This window comes from Rhineura floridana, chromosome 4 (assembly GCF_030035675.1).
Source record: "Rhineura floridana isolate rRhiFlo1 chromosome 4, rRhiFlo1.hap2, whole genome shotgun sequence".
Taxonomy (NCBI): domain Eukaryota; kingdom Metazoa; phylum Chordata; class Lepidosauria; order Squamata; family Rhineuridae; genus Rhineura; species Rhineura floridana.
Genome location: NC_084483.1, coordinates 149,263,370 through 149,280,217, shown reverse-complemented (window position 1 = coordinate 149,280,217; position 16,848 = coordinate 149,263,370). Strand labels below are relative to the sequence as shown.

At 41.0% G+C, this 16,848-nt stretch overlaps 1 protein-coding gene across 1 annotated transcript in view; it reads right to left on the bottom strand.

The window, feature by feature from the left end:
- Positions 1-7,210: 7,210 nt before the first annotated feature.
- TTC27 (tetratricopeptide repeat domain 27) overlaps positions 7,211-16,848 on the bottom strand; it is a 166,777-nt gene continuing 157,139 nt past the window's right edge. Inside the window, exons 18-20 of the mRNA XM_061624749.1 lie at positions 15,346-15,457; positions 12,764-12,864; positions 7,211-8,768 (exon numbers count right to left, since the gene is read on the bottom strand). Coding sequence (XP_061480733.1) covers positions 8,646-8,768; positions 12,764-12,864; positions 15,346-15,457 — 336 coding nt within the window. The 3' untranslated portion in view covers positions 7,211-8,645. The remainder of the gene's footprint in view (positions 8,769-12,763; positions 12,865-15,345; positions 15,458-16,848) is intronic.

Sequence of the window (16,848 nt, the reverse complement as noted above, 5' to 3'; positions counted from 1 at the left end):
AGCTTAACTTAATATATATATGTAAAAATATAAAAGCTGGAGAAGATATAGAAATAGGCAAGACACAAATCATTTTCCTTGCTACACATCCTAGTTTATACTGAACAGGAGATTAATGCAATTTGAGCAAAGAGCAAGGGGTGAGGAGATGAAGGCCTTGGAAACTTTTGAAGAATTACAGAGTACATCTGGTGTCCTGATAAGAGAGAGATAAGTAACCTCTTCACAGTGTGTAATCGCAGCAGTAAAATTGCAAATACAGCCTTTATGTTAACAAGCAAGAGTTGGTTTGCCTCTGTTCATCTGTATGTTGAGAAGGAGGATTACACCTTTAAGTGGAGTGACTTGGCTACTATTTAGCTAATAATTACTTGGTTATTAATTACTTTCCAGAGTAAAGAAATGGTGCTAACTAGAAAGGCACGGAGAGCCCTTGGGATTTCACCTACTCATGAGAGTTTACCACTGAATGGGCAGAGGGAAAGTAGAGCTGAAAAAGCGGAGTCTCCCGTCTCCTGTGCACACCCCATCTAAGAGGCAGCTGAATCAAACGAGGATCACTCACTTCTTTACACCGGCACCAGTAGATAGGACAGTTGATGAAGACCCCCCAACTTACCTCTCGACTGGTCCTTGGACCTTAAGGGCAATACTCAAGTGCCAAATGAGGAGTATTCCTCATTAAATTTGGCAGCAGAGATAGCACTCACTGAGAACACAGTGACGGCAGGGTTAATTCAATCTCCTAATAAAGTCACTCAGATAAAAGAACTGATGCTGAAGCAACTCCCAGAGCTAGCTGCTAGTGAGGTGAAAGCAAAAAGGGATGAGGCTTCTGAGCAGTACGAGGAATCAAACAGTAACAACTTATCAATTGAAGATTGGTTGTATATGTTGACAAGAGATTTTGTTCATGTCAAATCCTTCTTGGCAGAATGTAATAATTATTAACAACACTGGTGGAAATACATAAAAAGAAAGCATTTGCTCCTATAGAAAAGAGCCCGTTAAGGAAGCCAATTTACACCAGCCCTGTAAGAAAGAAACCTCCCATATTAAAAAAACAAGACCCGCGTATGCAGGAATAAGAAGAGGGGGACTAACATCAAAAAGAAGAGCAAAAATCTTAAAAATTTAAAGGCGCTAAATTACAAGAAAATGGACGTTGAGAAACTCCTCAATCTTTTAGGGAAAAGTCCTAGGCAGAAAGAAGAACAAGAACTTAAGGTAAAATCTAAGAAACCTAAAGTTATGGCAAATAATCCTGACAACACCAAAGTCAATCTTGAAACAAAACTTCCCCCTCAATCGGTCACACCCATTCCAATCCAGGATTTAGGTCTAGCTTTACAAGATCCATGGGATGACGTGCTGCTGGGAAGGAAATCAAGTCAGAAAGAAGCTGCAAAGGTAAATGACATGAAGTGGGAATTAGTACTGCAACGATACAAGCTGGTTTTAGTTCACTACCCGAAACCAAGAGGGATATTAACACAACATGAGCACAAATTGCATCTACTGAAAATCCTGGAGGGAATTCGCCCAGGCTGGTTTACCACAGCTGACATTGAACAGGTAGACTATTTATATTATAATGGTATTTGAGCCTGTACTGTCGTCTCCTGTACATAATGGGGTTCAACAAGCAAGGTTCTTGATTGCAATGCTGCCCTTTGCAAGACAGGCATCTCAGTCTCAAGATTTTTTAAGAACACGCCCCCCCCCATGGGCTCTAACCACCACCCTCGGAGGAGTGGTGCAAGTGCCCAGAAAATTTGATATCGCGGGACCCTCCTATGGTCATAAAAACCTAGAAATACATGAAAATGAGAAGCCTGCAAGTCTCTCACTGCACAAGCAAAGGCAATCTCCTGGTAAAAGTGAAGAATTCTCGGATAACGAAGGAAAAAAGTTACTAGATTCTTTTGGTAACTTACCCTTACAAGCACAAATGAGATTTTAATAAGACTCAAGCGCCTTAAGATCTCCTTAGTTAACATTCAGGATGAATCAAAAGGTTCTATGAATAATAAGGATGTGATTGCTGAGCCAGTGGCTCCTAAACCAGTTCAGCCCGACAATAATCGGACCTATAATTATTACAGAGGATTATCTGGATTCACAGCCGCTTGTTCCTTCTCAGACGATAACCAGTCCAAAAAGGGGAGAGTTCATAAGACAACCCTTTACTGCAGCACAGAGTAGCCCTTCAGCTCACCTGGTTACTGCAGAAATTAATTTACTAGCTCCTAATAATAAACCCAGATCCCCTAAGAAACAAACCCATGATATAATTATTGGAACCTGTGTTCCTTCATGGTCCAATCACTGGCTGAACATGAGATACTTAGATGAAGAGGAACTTGGATCTGGGGAGACGACAACTGCTCCTGCAAACCTTACAATAAACTCTCTAAGACCAGTATCTTCAATTGTCAGCAGATTAAGCCCCACGATAGAAGCAATCGTAAGTCTAGAGACTCACTAGACCCAAGGAAGGCTACAAGAAGTCATGAGCTTATATGTCACATTGATACTATGTCAGCCAACCAAGATAATCAGAGCCTACCGCACAAGGATCACCCAAGCGTAGCCCTTTCTCTGACTTGTGAGAAGGAATTGATTAGCCCTGAAATCACTGTCATAGGAGGGGCTCCTACCAACTTATGTTGACAAAAAAAATTCAACCAAGTAGGCAGTTAACACTTCTATTGTGGAATATAGCAGGTTGGTCCAATAAAACCCTTGATCATCATTTTGGGGATTTTATTAGCAAATTCGACATCATCATGGTACAAGAGAGATGGGCCAGGGAGGCTTTGGTTTTGAATAACTTCCTTGCATATTCTCTAGATGCAGCTCTGGGTCCTAAGGGAGGCCATCCTAAAGGAGGTTTGGGTATATTGATTTCTACCAGCATTCGTGCCACTATGTTGAGACTAGAACTCTTACTCCAGATTGCCTCCTCTTTGGTCATTAAGTTTAAAACAATCTATATGTTGATAATTAACATTTATTTGCCCCCTCAGCGACAAAAACAACAGATTAAAGAAACCTGGGCTAAACTAGAAAAATATTTAAATAATATGGCAGAACTGTACCCAAATGCGTGTGTGATCATAGCAGTAGATTTCAATGCCAGAATAGGACAGAATGACGCTGTGTTATACTCGCATTTCCATGGATGCATGACTGGAGGAAGCCCAGGTATTACCCACCAGACAATCTAAAGACAAAGGCTGTAATTTTGTCTATCTCAAATGATACGTAGACTAGGTTTAGTCATCCTGAATGGAAGTACTCAAGGTGACATGGATGGTGAATTCACATATGTATCTGCTTTGGGGGCCTCTACAATAGACTATTGTTTGATCTCATACAGTCTGTTAAATCTGGTGACTAGATATACGGTGGGCAAACGTATTGAGAGCGACCATCTTCCACTAATGCTCTCTTTAAGTCTTAGTAATCAGATTGGATATGCAGAGTATGCACCAACGTTAAATACAGAGTGTGAAACTAGAACATCATGTGTGAGGTGGTCACCTAAGTTGGTGGAAACTCTCAACGAACTACTAAACTCAGAAGGGTGTCTTAGTTATCGCAATGCTATCTTATCAGCGGCCTCCCCAGATTCAGTCTTAGATAAATACCAGGAATTGTTTTACTTCATACAAAATTTTCTGAAAAATAAAATTGCCACCAGGCACCCCCCTTCTTGGTCCAAATATTGGTACTATCATGAGTGTGTCACTATGAAAAATTCTCTAATAACGAAATATAGATCATAGAGGGAACTGAATTTGCCAATGCTCCCTACACAATGGTTTGCTCTAAAGAGGAGTTACAAAGGCCTAATAAAAGAGAAAAAGAAGCAGGCTCAGAGAGAGTTATGGTAAGCCTAACCAAGGCTTCGAGGGCAAATGATTCTGTAACTTTCTGGAGATTGGTCACCAGGGGCTGGCCAAATTCAACTGTTAATATAGATTACCACATATCTGCATCTACCTGGGAATTACATTTTAGTAAGATATATGCATCATCACAGCCCTGTCAATAATTAACAAGGGATTATATAAAAAACGTCCCAGAGTGGCCTCCTGTCCCTATCTCTGAAATGACCAATTATATTGCCAAATTTAAATCAGGTCAAGCCCCTGGGGCTGACATCTCTGCTGAGATGCTGAAGACAAATGTTGATTGGTGGGCCCCAGTGTTAGCAATGTTATTTACTTGTATTGACCACCAGCATACATCCCCGAAGATTGGGGGCTGGCTATAATTCTCCCAATATATAAAAAAGGAAATAGAACAAACTCGGATAACTATAGACCAATTAGTCTATTGAGTATTGTAAGTAAGCTCTATGCCAACACCTACAGGCGAGGCTTTTAGACTGGATTGAACAGGAAAACATACTGGGAGACGAACAGGCTGGGTTCAGGGCAGGACGCTCTACAATTGATCAGGCTCTCATACTCCAACACCTGGCTGAAAAATATATATCGTCACCAGGAGGTACCCTAATGCAGCTTTTATAGATTTTAAGTCGGCTTTTGACCTGATCCCACAGGATAGACTATGGGAAAAATTTGAGGCTTCTACAATTGACAGGCGCTTACTAATACTTATCTGCAGACTCTACGAAAACACTTGGTTGCAGGTAAAATGTGACCGACTGGGGCATATGTCTAGCCCTATAGCTACTTTTAATGGAGTCAAACAGGGCTGTATTTTGGCCCCAACCCTGTTTAACTTCTACATCAATTCCCTGTCTGAAAATCTAGTAGGCACTAATTTCCACCCTCCCAAGTTGTCCTTTAGATCAGTGTCAATTCTGCTTTATGCAGATGACGCTGTTCTTTTATCTCTAACGTCAATAGGTTTGGGGTGCCTCTTAAGGGCTTTGGATTCACACTGTAAAAGGGAACTGTTGCATATCAATTACACTAAGACCAAGATACTGATCTTCACTAAGAAAAAAATAAGGCATATTTTAAATGGCAGATCAAATAAATGGCAGATCAATGATCATATAATTGAACAGGTTACATCATATAGATACCTTGGAGTAACATTTCAATCTTCAGGTTTCTGGAATGCCCAAATTAACAACACAATTACGAACGCCCAGAGGAATACAAAGGCACTCCTTTCTTTCTTTTTTACCAGAGGGGGGCAACACGTACCATCAGCTATTCAGGTATTTGTAGTCAAGATCATAGGACAAATTTATTTATTTTTATTTATTTATGGAATTTATTAGTCGCCCATCTGGCTGGTTATCCAGCCACTCTGGGCGACGTACAAAATAAAACATCCAAATACATTAAAACATTTGGTAGGGAGTTCCACAGGGTGGGGGCCACAATTGAAAAATACCTCTCCCTAGTCCTCCCAGTTTGGCTGTTTTAACTGGTGGGATGGAGAGAAGGTCTTTTGAGGCTGATCTTCTTGGGCGGCATTGCTGATGATGCTGGAGGTGCTCCCTCAGATAGACTGGGCCGAAACCGTGTAGGGATTTAAAGGTCAAAACCAACACCTTGAATGGGTCCCGGCAAGCAACTGGTAACCAGTGCAACTCCTTCAGCACTGGAGTGATGTGATCTCACTGGTGGTTGCCTTTAATCAGGTGAGCTGCCGCATTCTGTACCAGTTGCAACTTCTGGACTGTTTTCAAGGGTAGCCCCACGTAGAGCGCATTACAGTAGTCTAGGTGAGAGAAGACCAGGGCATGTACCACTGATGGGAGCTGATGATTGGGAAGGTAGGGGCACAGTCTTCATATAAGATGGAGTTGGTACAGCGCCGCCCGGCTCACAGCTGAAGCCTGAGCTTCCATGGACAGCTGGGAGTCAAGAATGACCCCCAGGCTGCAGACCTGGTCTCTCAGGGGCAATTGTACCCCTTTGAGCACCAGGTCCAAATCCCCCAACCTTCCCTTGTCTCCCACAAACAGTACCTCGGTTTTGTCAGGGTTCAGCTTCAGCTTATTCCTTCCCATCCAGCTACTCACAGACTCCAGGCACTTGGACAGGGATTCTACAGCCACTCTTGGTGAAGATTTAAATGAGATAGAACTGCGTGTCATCCGCATATTGGTGACATTGCAGCCCAAATCTCCTGATGATGGCCCCCAGCGGCTTTATATAGATGTTAAACAGCATCTGGGAGAGGATGGAACCCTGTGGCACCCCACAAGTGAGAGACCAGGAGTCCGAAACCTCATCTCCCAATCCCACTCTCTGGTGCCTACCCAAGAGGAAGGAATGGAACCACTGCCACACAGTGCCCCCTATGCCTAACCTCTCCAGGTGGTCTAGAAGGATACCGTGGTCAACAGTATCAAAAGCTGCTGAGAGATCCAGGAGAATGAGGAAGGTGCATTCACCCCTATCCAACGCTCTCCTCATATCATCCACCATATGGCTATATGGCTCTCAGTTATGCGTTTATAGCAGTTTTGCGCCATTCGAAAAGATCCAAACCAAATTTCTGAGAGCTATACTGGGAGTGCCGAGTAGTACACCTAACATAATTCTTCATTTAGAGACAGGTCAAACTTCCATAGAGGCCTGAGCATGGCTGCTTAAGTTAAATTATTGGTTGAAGCTGCAAGTTTTCCCAGCAGGACTGGCCCATTTAACATTTACAGATGCCTTCCAGTCCAAGTGGAAAAAAACGTTAATAGCAAAATTACAGAGGCTGGGCTTTGTCCCCGATGCATTATTGGCCCTAGGATATCGTAAGGCCAAAGCAGCTATTAAGCAACGTATTTGGGCCATTGAATTCCAAGAACACGTAGGTTTGGCCACAGCTTATCCAGATTTCAGGGACAAGTTGGTGACATTTGCACCGGCAAATTATTTAATTATCAGTCTCAAAATATAGGAAGGCCTTTATGTTAGCCAAGCTTAATGCCCTACCTTCTGCCCTCCCTGAAGGCAGATTTAAGAGTGTGCCCTTCCGGGAGCGTCTGTGCCCTTGTGGGTCGGGGGAGGTGGAAACAATTTGTCATGTGACATTTTATTGTTCTTTTTACTGTGATTTTAGAGTTATTTTTATTACTCTGATTTTAATAAAAATCCCAGGTAGATCGGATTTATTTTATTTGGAGTATTTGTTATCTGACCGGAACCCCCAGGTCACAATAAAAGTAGCCAGCTTTTTTGCAGCAGCTATTGAGCGTCAAAAAGCAATGATTAAACAATTCTCTTTTTAATTTTAATATTTTAATTTTATTGTTTTAATATGCAGTAAGAGGGTATCTCGCAAGAGTGATTATGTTTAATGTTCCTTTTAAGTATTGTTGTGCATTTGTGTATTTGTATACGTTGTTTGGTCTATGACCGTAAATAAAAAAATCAATCATCAAATAGGCAAAGACATGGCTAAGGATTTTGCCTCAGGTAAGAGTTGGAGGCTTTGGTTCATGGGAAAAAAACAGTACAGAAAGGAGGAGGAAAGGAGAACCCTGAAGAACTTGAAATCCTCCAAGCAAAGGGTACATCATAACCAACAGAAGGAAGTTCTTTATACAAAAGACAAATCAAGCGACAGTACTGACTACAAGTTGCAGCAATGGCAATTGTAGAAGCTTTCAGAAAGGATATGATAAATTCATAGAAAACAGACTAATGGATGACAGTAAGAATGAAATCTCCACATTCAAAGGCATTGTATGTCACATTATTAAATGCTGGAGATGAACGAGAGGGATGGCTATCCTCCACCTTGCCTAGCTAGTAAAAGCTTATCTGGGCATTCAATTGCCATTGCTGAAGACACGACTCAATAGCCTTGGTCTGGTTTAGAAAGGGTGGGTCTTGTTATCACCCATTTTTAGGTTAATGGGGATGCAAAGTTGAGATCCAGCTCAAGTCTTGCAGCTGCTACTGGTGTTGTTATGGTCAGTGTTTATAGGGAAACTTATTGAGAGAGAGAATATCCTGCTACACTTAAGCCTCAAAGGCTACTGAAAAGTCAGAAAAACGGAACATGGCTTCCCAAAAAGCAAAGGAAATCATAAGGATTAGGATGCAAGTTACAGTTTGTGCTGCCACTGTTGGGAATGTGTTGCCCGTTTTCTGTAAATGCTTAGCTCTGAAAACCACAAAACTATAGGATAATTCCACTGGCACCTCCTGCACAATTGTTTGTTTTAAATGTCACAGAAGAGTGCCATTTCAATTTTTGTTTGATTTTCTCCATCTTCCTGACATTCCCTCCATCTCAATAAAAACAAAAGCAAAATAGTGCCCCTTCCTTTCTAATATCAACAGGACTACTTAATCTCTCCTATCTGCAAAGTGCACAGCAATAGACAGGAGCTAATTATGTGGTGCACTTGAGCAGAACTAATCCTAAATAAAAGGGCCTTCTAAATAAAAACCAGTCAGTTTTGTTCTATAAAACTGAGGCCAACAGAAATCACACAAACACCCAAATTGAGAACGAAAACAAAAATATTTATGAGAAAGTGGCTTGAGGTGTTAGATTTACTGGAGGGTCATTAGCACAAACTGCAGCCAACAAAGTTTGCCAACTTCGCTTCCTTCCTTCCTTCCTTCCTTCCTTCCTTCCTTCCTTCCTTCCTTCCTTCCTTCCTTCCTTCCTTCCTTCCAGGAAACTGGATCTTATATTTCTCAGGTCTGATTCTTTAGCTGGTTGCTACGTTCTTGCAATTCCAATATTAAGTTATCCATAGCTGCCACTTCTTCAGCTAGGTCACTGGAAACTTCACCACTCACTGCATCTGTAAAAAGTTGCTGGACAAGAAAATTAAAAAAAATGTAACAGAAAGTTTATTCTGAATAAGAGACAATAAAATCATTCTAAATGCAGATTTGAAAAGAATCTCTCCCACAAACATTTAAAAACACACCGGTATTACTCTGTGGACAAATGAGTTACATCTCTGCCTTCTGGATGTACCTATAAATCCAAGTTGGCTGCATAGTAGAAATTCACTAATAGGCAAAAAAACTTGCGGTTTAAGAATGTACCTATAGCCAACAGATATTTCGATCAAACTTTAAAAAGCAGGGAAATTGGGCAGCTATAGTGAATGCACTAGGGGAGCAGGAGACTTGACCTCCTCTCTGAGATATTGGACTGCCCTACAAATTTGTCAAAATGCAAACACAATTGGGGTTGGTCTTTCACAGTCCAATCCGCTTCCTGTGTAGCTTGGAAGAATTTGGTAACATGTGCCTCTGAGGATATGGTGAGTGGTGGCAATACCTGCCATCTCCAGAGATGGGAGAATTACATTTCTGTAGGTGTTCTTACTTTGCTTCTTTTCTGTGTTACTACTGTATCTACAGAGAATCTAACCTAGAAAATTATATTTTTCTCATTATTCATCCTAGAAATCTGTGCCAAATTTATTTTTATTAATTTCAAAGCCTTTTTATCGGTCAATGTCATATGATGGTGAAGACAACCTTTTGTGTTTCAAAGTGGAGGTTCTATGTCTATTTTGGGTGTATTAACAGTTGAATTTGAAACTTCAGTTTGATGTAAAATCAGACTGATTATAATATGTCGCTACTTAAGCAATGACTCTAGCTGTTGGAAGAAACAAACTTGGCCTGCCCATGCTGCATGTTTTAAGCCTGCTATGCTTAAACTATTCCACTTAAGGAAAGGTAGCCATGGTCAATTAAAAACATAGAGCACACCTAGAATTTTGCTAGAATATATTTCACATCCCACTGTTTTATCTTGTGCAAACTGAGACACTCCTCATGTCCACTGGAAACTATCCTGCAGAATAGTCAGTGACATTATTCCACAATTGTTTTTGGAGCTTTTTTTAGTACTGCAAAGTGTTGATGTAGTTCACATATTCACAGAAACAGAAGTGCATGTCTTGTTCCTGTTATTTGGGCTGATTGCAGGTGTTACCACCACTAACCATTTGCTCAGAGGCACATGTTACCAAATTCTTCCAAGCTACACAGGAATTGGATTGGACTATGAAAGACCAACCCCAATTGTGTTTGCATTTTGACAAACTTGTAGGGCAGTACAATATCTCAGAGAAGAGGTCAGGTCTCCTGCTCCTCTGGTGCATTCACTATAGCTGTCCAATTTCCCAGCTTTTAAAAGTTTGATAGAAATATCTGTTTGTTACAGGTACATTCTTAAACCTCAAGATTCTTTTACCTATTAGTGCGCTCCTCTGCTCTTTAATCTGGGAGGGAAGAAATGGGATCCTGTGCAAATTTGCTGAGAATGGATTGATCATTTGCATGCTTTTTGAGTTCAGTGGGATATACTCCTGTGCAATCATGCTTAGGATAGGTGAAACTGGCCTGGGGGAGCAGCAGGGAGGAGAGGAGATGGGCAGGAGGGGGAGGGAGGAGAGGGGGAGGGAGGGAAGAGGAGGGGATTGGGTGGATGGGCACTGGGCAGAGGGGAAGCCCTTTTCCTTTCCAAAAGAAAAACATTGTGAACAGCATCATTGTTTTTCAGGGTTTCCCCTACCTCTTTATTGTACAGCAGGCACATGTAGTCTCCCACCCAAATTTAAACCAAAGCTATCACCGGCCACATCCACACCAGACCTTTATTCCACTTTAGACAGTCATGGCTTCTCCCAAAGAATCCTGGGAAGCGTAGTTAGTGAAGGGTGCTGAGAGTTGCTAGGAGATACCCTGTTCCCCTCACAGAGCTTCAATCAGAGTGGCTGACTGTTAAACCACTCTGGCCACTGGAGCTCTGTCAGGGGAATAGGAATCTCCTCTAGCACCCTTCACAAACTACACTTCCCAGGATTCTTTGGGGGGAAGCCATGACTATCTAAAGTGCAATAAATGTCTGGTGTGGGTGTGGCCCCAATTAGCAAACCCAAGCAGCTGTGAGTCTGACAGTTGGTTCTTACTGAGCATGCCCGATGTTATCATTTAGTTCAATGCTAAGTTTCTTAAATTAATTAAAAATCAGAAAGGCATTTTTTTAACTTTTAAACTGCAGAAGATGGTCAGAGTATGGGGCAAGGTCAGTAATAGTATTAAGTAATAGTATTACAGGTACTCTGTGACCATGGCTGATTTTTAATGAATTTCAACAATTATGAGAACTCTGACAGAAAAAAGTCCAAAAGGGGTCTGATTTTTCTCTCTTTTTACACTTTGAACTCTCAATTCTCTCTGTTTTGTGTATCGCCATGAATATTTAGAGTTGTTTCTGAGTTCAGGACTATACGTTTTGTAAGGTTTTGTTTTGTAATGCGCTTATGGGAAGCATCAGAATGGCATGGGGGGTATTTTCAATTTAACATTGCGGAATGCAAAATATCCATGCTAAGTATAGTATACAGCCACTCTCGTGGCTGTATAATTAGGCTTTCCCTCACGTTTGATGACTGTAGAAGCAGCAGTAGTGGCCTAATCCTGTTTAGGCTACAGTCTGATTTAAAACCTGGGATACTGCTGAACATGCCTGGGCTTCTTGAAGTCATGGGAACTGTATTTCTTAATATGCTAAAAAGCTCTGGTCTTGCAGCAGGGTGTGTGGAACAGACCCTTTAGGTCACCTCTTCTTTTTGATGATTGGGTGAGAATAGGCATATGAGGCAGGAAATAGCCTAACCTGATCCAAAGCCTAGGAGTATAAATTCCCTAGCGCTATGACACTGCAGGTCATTTGTGCCTCTTGGGTTACAGGGACATGCTGTAAGATTAGACTGTGAAACAAGAATGGATGGGATATGTTGAATAGCTAATCGTAATTCATTCATGGGAAAACACAGTGAAGAAATGTAACAATGCTGCCCACCTGTCCTCTTTGGGAAAAACAGTGGGTTGTATTCAAAGTCCTACTCAGACTAGACTCATTGAAATTAATGGACCTGCATTAGTTATGTTTATTAACTTCAGTGGGTTTACTCTGAGCAGGACTGGCATTGAGTACCACCCATAGTTACTCCACGCAACTGCTAGCAAACAGCCCAGTCTTTGACAAGTATAGCAGAGCCAGAACAGTTTGAACTGGGGGCTGCGGTGAGAGAAGGAAAATCCCTGATTTGTGACAGTGCCCATCAGGTTTCATTTAGTTATTTCTGGTGACCCAGTGTGAAAACAACTGATGAACTCAGAGCTTCCTCTCTTATTTGCTGAACTTTCAGCTAAAACCCTAAAAATACCTGATTGAAGGCACTAAGCTCTCTGGGGATTAGGGGAGATGGTGTGAGAATCTACACAGCCTAAAGTACAGGGCATTTCTGCATGCCATCCACCCTCCTGACTTTGGTGTAGAACAGTATTGGGCAGCCTTCCTTCTGTACTGTTATTCACATGATTTTACCCCCCTTTGCACTTTTCCAATCATAAAGATCATGTATAGTGATGTCCTGAGGGAGCAATACTTGTTATTTCCACCTCTCTCTCTCTCTCTCTTCACCCCTATCTATCCATCCATACACACACACACTGTGCTCACTGTACCACTGGCCACTTGCAGAGAATGCTATAGAGACTTGCTTTCTAGAGAAGTAGGAGATGCTCCTCGGAGAGATACAACTGAAAGATATTTGAGAATTTAACCTGGTAAAGTTCTCATAAATGAACAAATTCTTGATGTATTCCATCTCCCTCCCATTGCAAAGTCTTTTGGTGAGAATGGAAGAGTTAAAAGTAGAATGAATGTAACAGTCTTTGAGAACATCAGCCATGGCACTGGGACCTCTGTATTGATCCTGCATCTCAGTTACAGAGATTCTTCCTTTTTAAGGAGGCCCACCTCAGTCTCGCCTCACCTTTGCTTTGGCTGCCAAGCCACGTAGGTTGAGTCGAGCTGAAGAGAGTATTTGCAATGCTTCCTGGTGATTAGTCTTGGTTTTGCTGCACCTCATTGCCACTACAAGGTGAAGTTTAAAATGGCAAAACAAAAGTTTGGTGGTTATTAGTGCAATAACATGATGGATGTAAATTACTATTTATTTATTTATTTATTTATGTCCCGCCCTTCCTCCCCCAGGGCGGGAAACAAAAGGGCTAAAAACACTTTAAAACATCATAAAAACAGACCTTAAAATACATTAAAAAACAACAACTTTAGCAACATCCTTTAAAAAAGCTTTAAAAACATCTTAAATAAAAAGGGTTAAAAATATTGTTTAGAAAAAAAATGTTTTAAAAAAAATATTAAAAGCAATTCCAACACAGTTACTACTTAGCTTTCAGTCAGTTCTTTTCATAAGGAAAATGAAGCTCCTTTAAATGAGCATCCATCCAAACATTTAAAGACACGGTATTGACCAGGTGTTCTGAATTGCAGCAAATATAATTTGCTTTTTGATCCTACACATAGTAACTCAGAAGTAAGTCTAACTGGGACTTATTTCCATGCTAAGTTCATTGGAATGCAGCCCATTTCTTAAATTTATAAACACATACACATTTCTGCAATTGCATAAAAGAACATTCCTAAATCACTGACAAGTCCTACCTAAATGATGATACTCAAAACAAATGAAGTGGAATTAGAATATGGGATAAGGTGCTGAATGCTAATGATATGCTTATTTAACGGATTTATAACCCACTCTTACAACATATGAATGCCACTCCAAAGCAGCACTGAATGTCTAGCTTCCCATTCCCACTTCGTAACATCTAGTAGTACTTCCCTCATACTATGCTATATCATGACATTCTGTGTTTCTGCATCACCATTGCTTCCAATGGTGGTAGAGTTGGGGAAATGCAGAACACTCATGTCACAACATGAGCTTAAGATCTACTCAACATAGTTGGGAAATGGTGAGCAGATGTGCCACAGCCATTTTTCAACATTAGCTGCTTGTGTACTATAATATTTAATTTGTCTCTTCGCATGATTCCCCCCTTTTCCTATATATTTGGGACTGCTACTAAGATGTAATACTTAACAAGATCATATAATGAAATCCATTGTCTGGTTTACATGTCACAGTAAGGCTAACTATGGCTTATTGGGATGCCACAAATGTGCTGGCTCCTGGAAAAAAGCTTTCATCCACTTTGTTCCTTCCCAGCTCTTTTAGCTCAATGTAGCATGGCAGCTAAGCCAGGGTTTAGCTTAGCGTGTTGTCTGGACCCAGAGTTGTGGGCTTCTGCTGGGAGGAAGGGCGGGATATAAATAAATAAATAAATAAATAAATAAAATTAAGCTCTCTCTCCTCTTTAACCATGATCTGTACCCAAGGTTTGTTCTTGTGCTCCGGCTAAGCCATGGTTTGGCTTAGTGTTACATGTGAACGCGACTGAGCTGATTCAACAATGACCAAGTATATCAATGTCTAGCTCTGTGTTTACATTTGCTCTCAGTTTTTGATCTTCTCTTACTTAAACTATAATGATACAACTCTTTCTAAAGTGGACAAGTCAGTTATCTGTTCTTTCAGTAACTAATTTCATGACAAACCTCACTAGTACAGAAAATAACTGGAGTTTGAGAGAGATCAGAGCAAACTACTCCAAGGAGAAGTCATACAAACAATATGAACAGGCCATCTTGGTGAGATATTACCATGTAATTCTCCACTTATCAAGAAAAACATAAAATGTGTGTATGCAAACCATAAAGGGTTGGGCCATGAAACTCAGTATTGTCCAGAAAGCCTGGAACGCCCATCTACAAGTAAATCTGGACTCCTTCTGGAAGGAAGGATGGGATAGAAATTTAATGGATACTACTGCTACTACTACTACTACTACTGATAAAGACATTCAGTTGGAATATTAATTGCAGGAAACAGAAGAATAACACTTTTCATCCATTCCTCCTCCAATTCCTCTTTTCCAGTAACAAGAGAGGGTTCTAGGACCTGTGTGGAAATGCTATTTTTCCATTATCTCCCATTGGACTTGGCTTTTACTACTGATCAGATGGATGCTGATCTCGTGGTGGTAGAGACTGAAATCACTCCTTTGTTATAGATAAATCTAAACCCTACTGGTGGTGATCTATTGGGGGCAGCCTCCACATAGTGGGGGACCAATTAAAATGGTGTGCCTCCTGATGTGGATGGATTTTCTTGCATGCATGGCTGGAGGTCCTGTTGATACCTTGGTTGACTCCTGGAATGAGAAAGTGACTCAATCAATTAACCTGATTGTTCCTGAACATCCTTTCTCCTATTGTAGAGCTAAGGCAGCTTTCTGGTTTTCTGGAGATTTGTTGGCAATGAAATGGATTGGGAGACAACTAGAGTGATAATGAAGCAAGACTGGACAGAAAATGTAGATTATGTTCTCAAGAATGGCATGTCATAGCCATTATTTGGTGATTTTTTTTAAAGTAACCAAGCAACCAACCAATCATGATTTATGCCAAACACTTATATATTGGACATACCATGTGCAAGCTCTAGAGCACCTTTTGCTACCTCCTTAAAAGAGAAAATGTCTTTGTCCCAGTCCCTTGATTGGATTTCACATTTGTGTGCTTTGGTGAGATACTGCAGCGCCTGTAAAGATAGAGCAGTGAAATGAGAAAATAACCTCAGCTTGGCTTTGTGTGTACACACAAAGCCAAGGTCACCCACAGAAACAGTTCTGATTGGTACTATGTTAGTTTCTCGGTCTTAGAATGGTTTCTCCCCTGCAACTGTATTCTGCAGCTGTAGCACAGATGTTTTTCACTGTTATTGCCTCTCAAGTATGACAGATATACAAGTAACACGTGTTCAAAAGATAATTTTTTACCTTAAAAAAAATCTGTCTAGACTGATGGATGTGACCCATATTTTGCTAGGTCACAATGATTAAATGCATACGAAAGCAGGAAAACACTGGTATTTTAATATTTTGAGCCATTATGCATCTAAGGAATGCAAACCTCAATAAATTGCTCAAATATATACAAAGACTAAGATGCCAGTTTTATTCTCTGTCGGTTCCTCAACGTGGAAAACCAAAGAAAGAAGACAGGGATTCTGAGAAATTGAGAAAATAAAAAGCAATTGCCCCAAAACTAAGCAGAAGTAAGTGAACCAAAGCAAAAACATAAACATTTTAAAACTTTCCTAAATCCAAATGTTTACTTTCTTTTTTTTAAGAGAAAAAAACTGAGCACTAAAGTGCCACTGAGCTTAATGGAAGAGATGAATTCTCCAACAAAAACCAATCAGAAATTTTCTTCAGAAGTCTTTGCTTTGGTTGGAATCTAGAGGTGATTCAAAAGGTGGCTGCTTGTTTCTCATCTGGGACTAATTAGAGAAAGTATACAATACCTGTACCCTGTCAAATCACTGGGCACCAGTTTGGTTCTGGACTTGCTTTTGTGTGCTATTTTCTCTCTCCCTCTCTCTAAAAAGAGAGATACCCTTATTCAACTAATTAAGATCTGCAGGGGGGACTCTGCTTTGCCTGCCATCTTTTAAGGAACCCCATTTTATGATAGCCAAGAGAAGGGCATTCTCTGTTAAGATTATAGCAGCTACGCAAGCTGTGGCTAGCAACTGGAAATTTCAGGCAGAGCAATCCAACACTGGGGAAGCTGGCGTAAATTATGCTGAAGCAAGGGAAGCCAGCATCAGGTTCTGCTGCATCCAGTTGCCATTCAGGAGCCTGTGGATTGGCTGAATGCTGGCTAAGCCAGGAGCTGTGCACAGAGACCAGAAAATAAAAGCCTGCTTTCCCACATACCCTTACTGGGGAGTAAGCCCACTCCACTGACTTCTACTGCAATTATTTTTTTAGACCGACCTTTTCCATGGCACAACTTTTGCCTGGATTAGGACCTGCAGAAGCGCACCAAACGTGAGTTGAATGTGGCCTAAGTCACCTCCCCTTGGCATCTCCCCTTACATGCCCCCTTTGGGGCCTTACACTGGCTTCACTTACGCCAGTCTCCGCT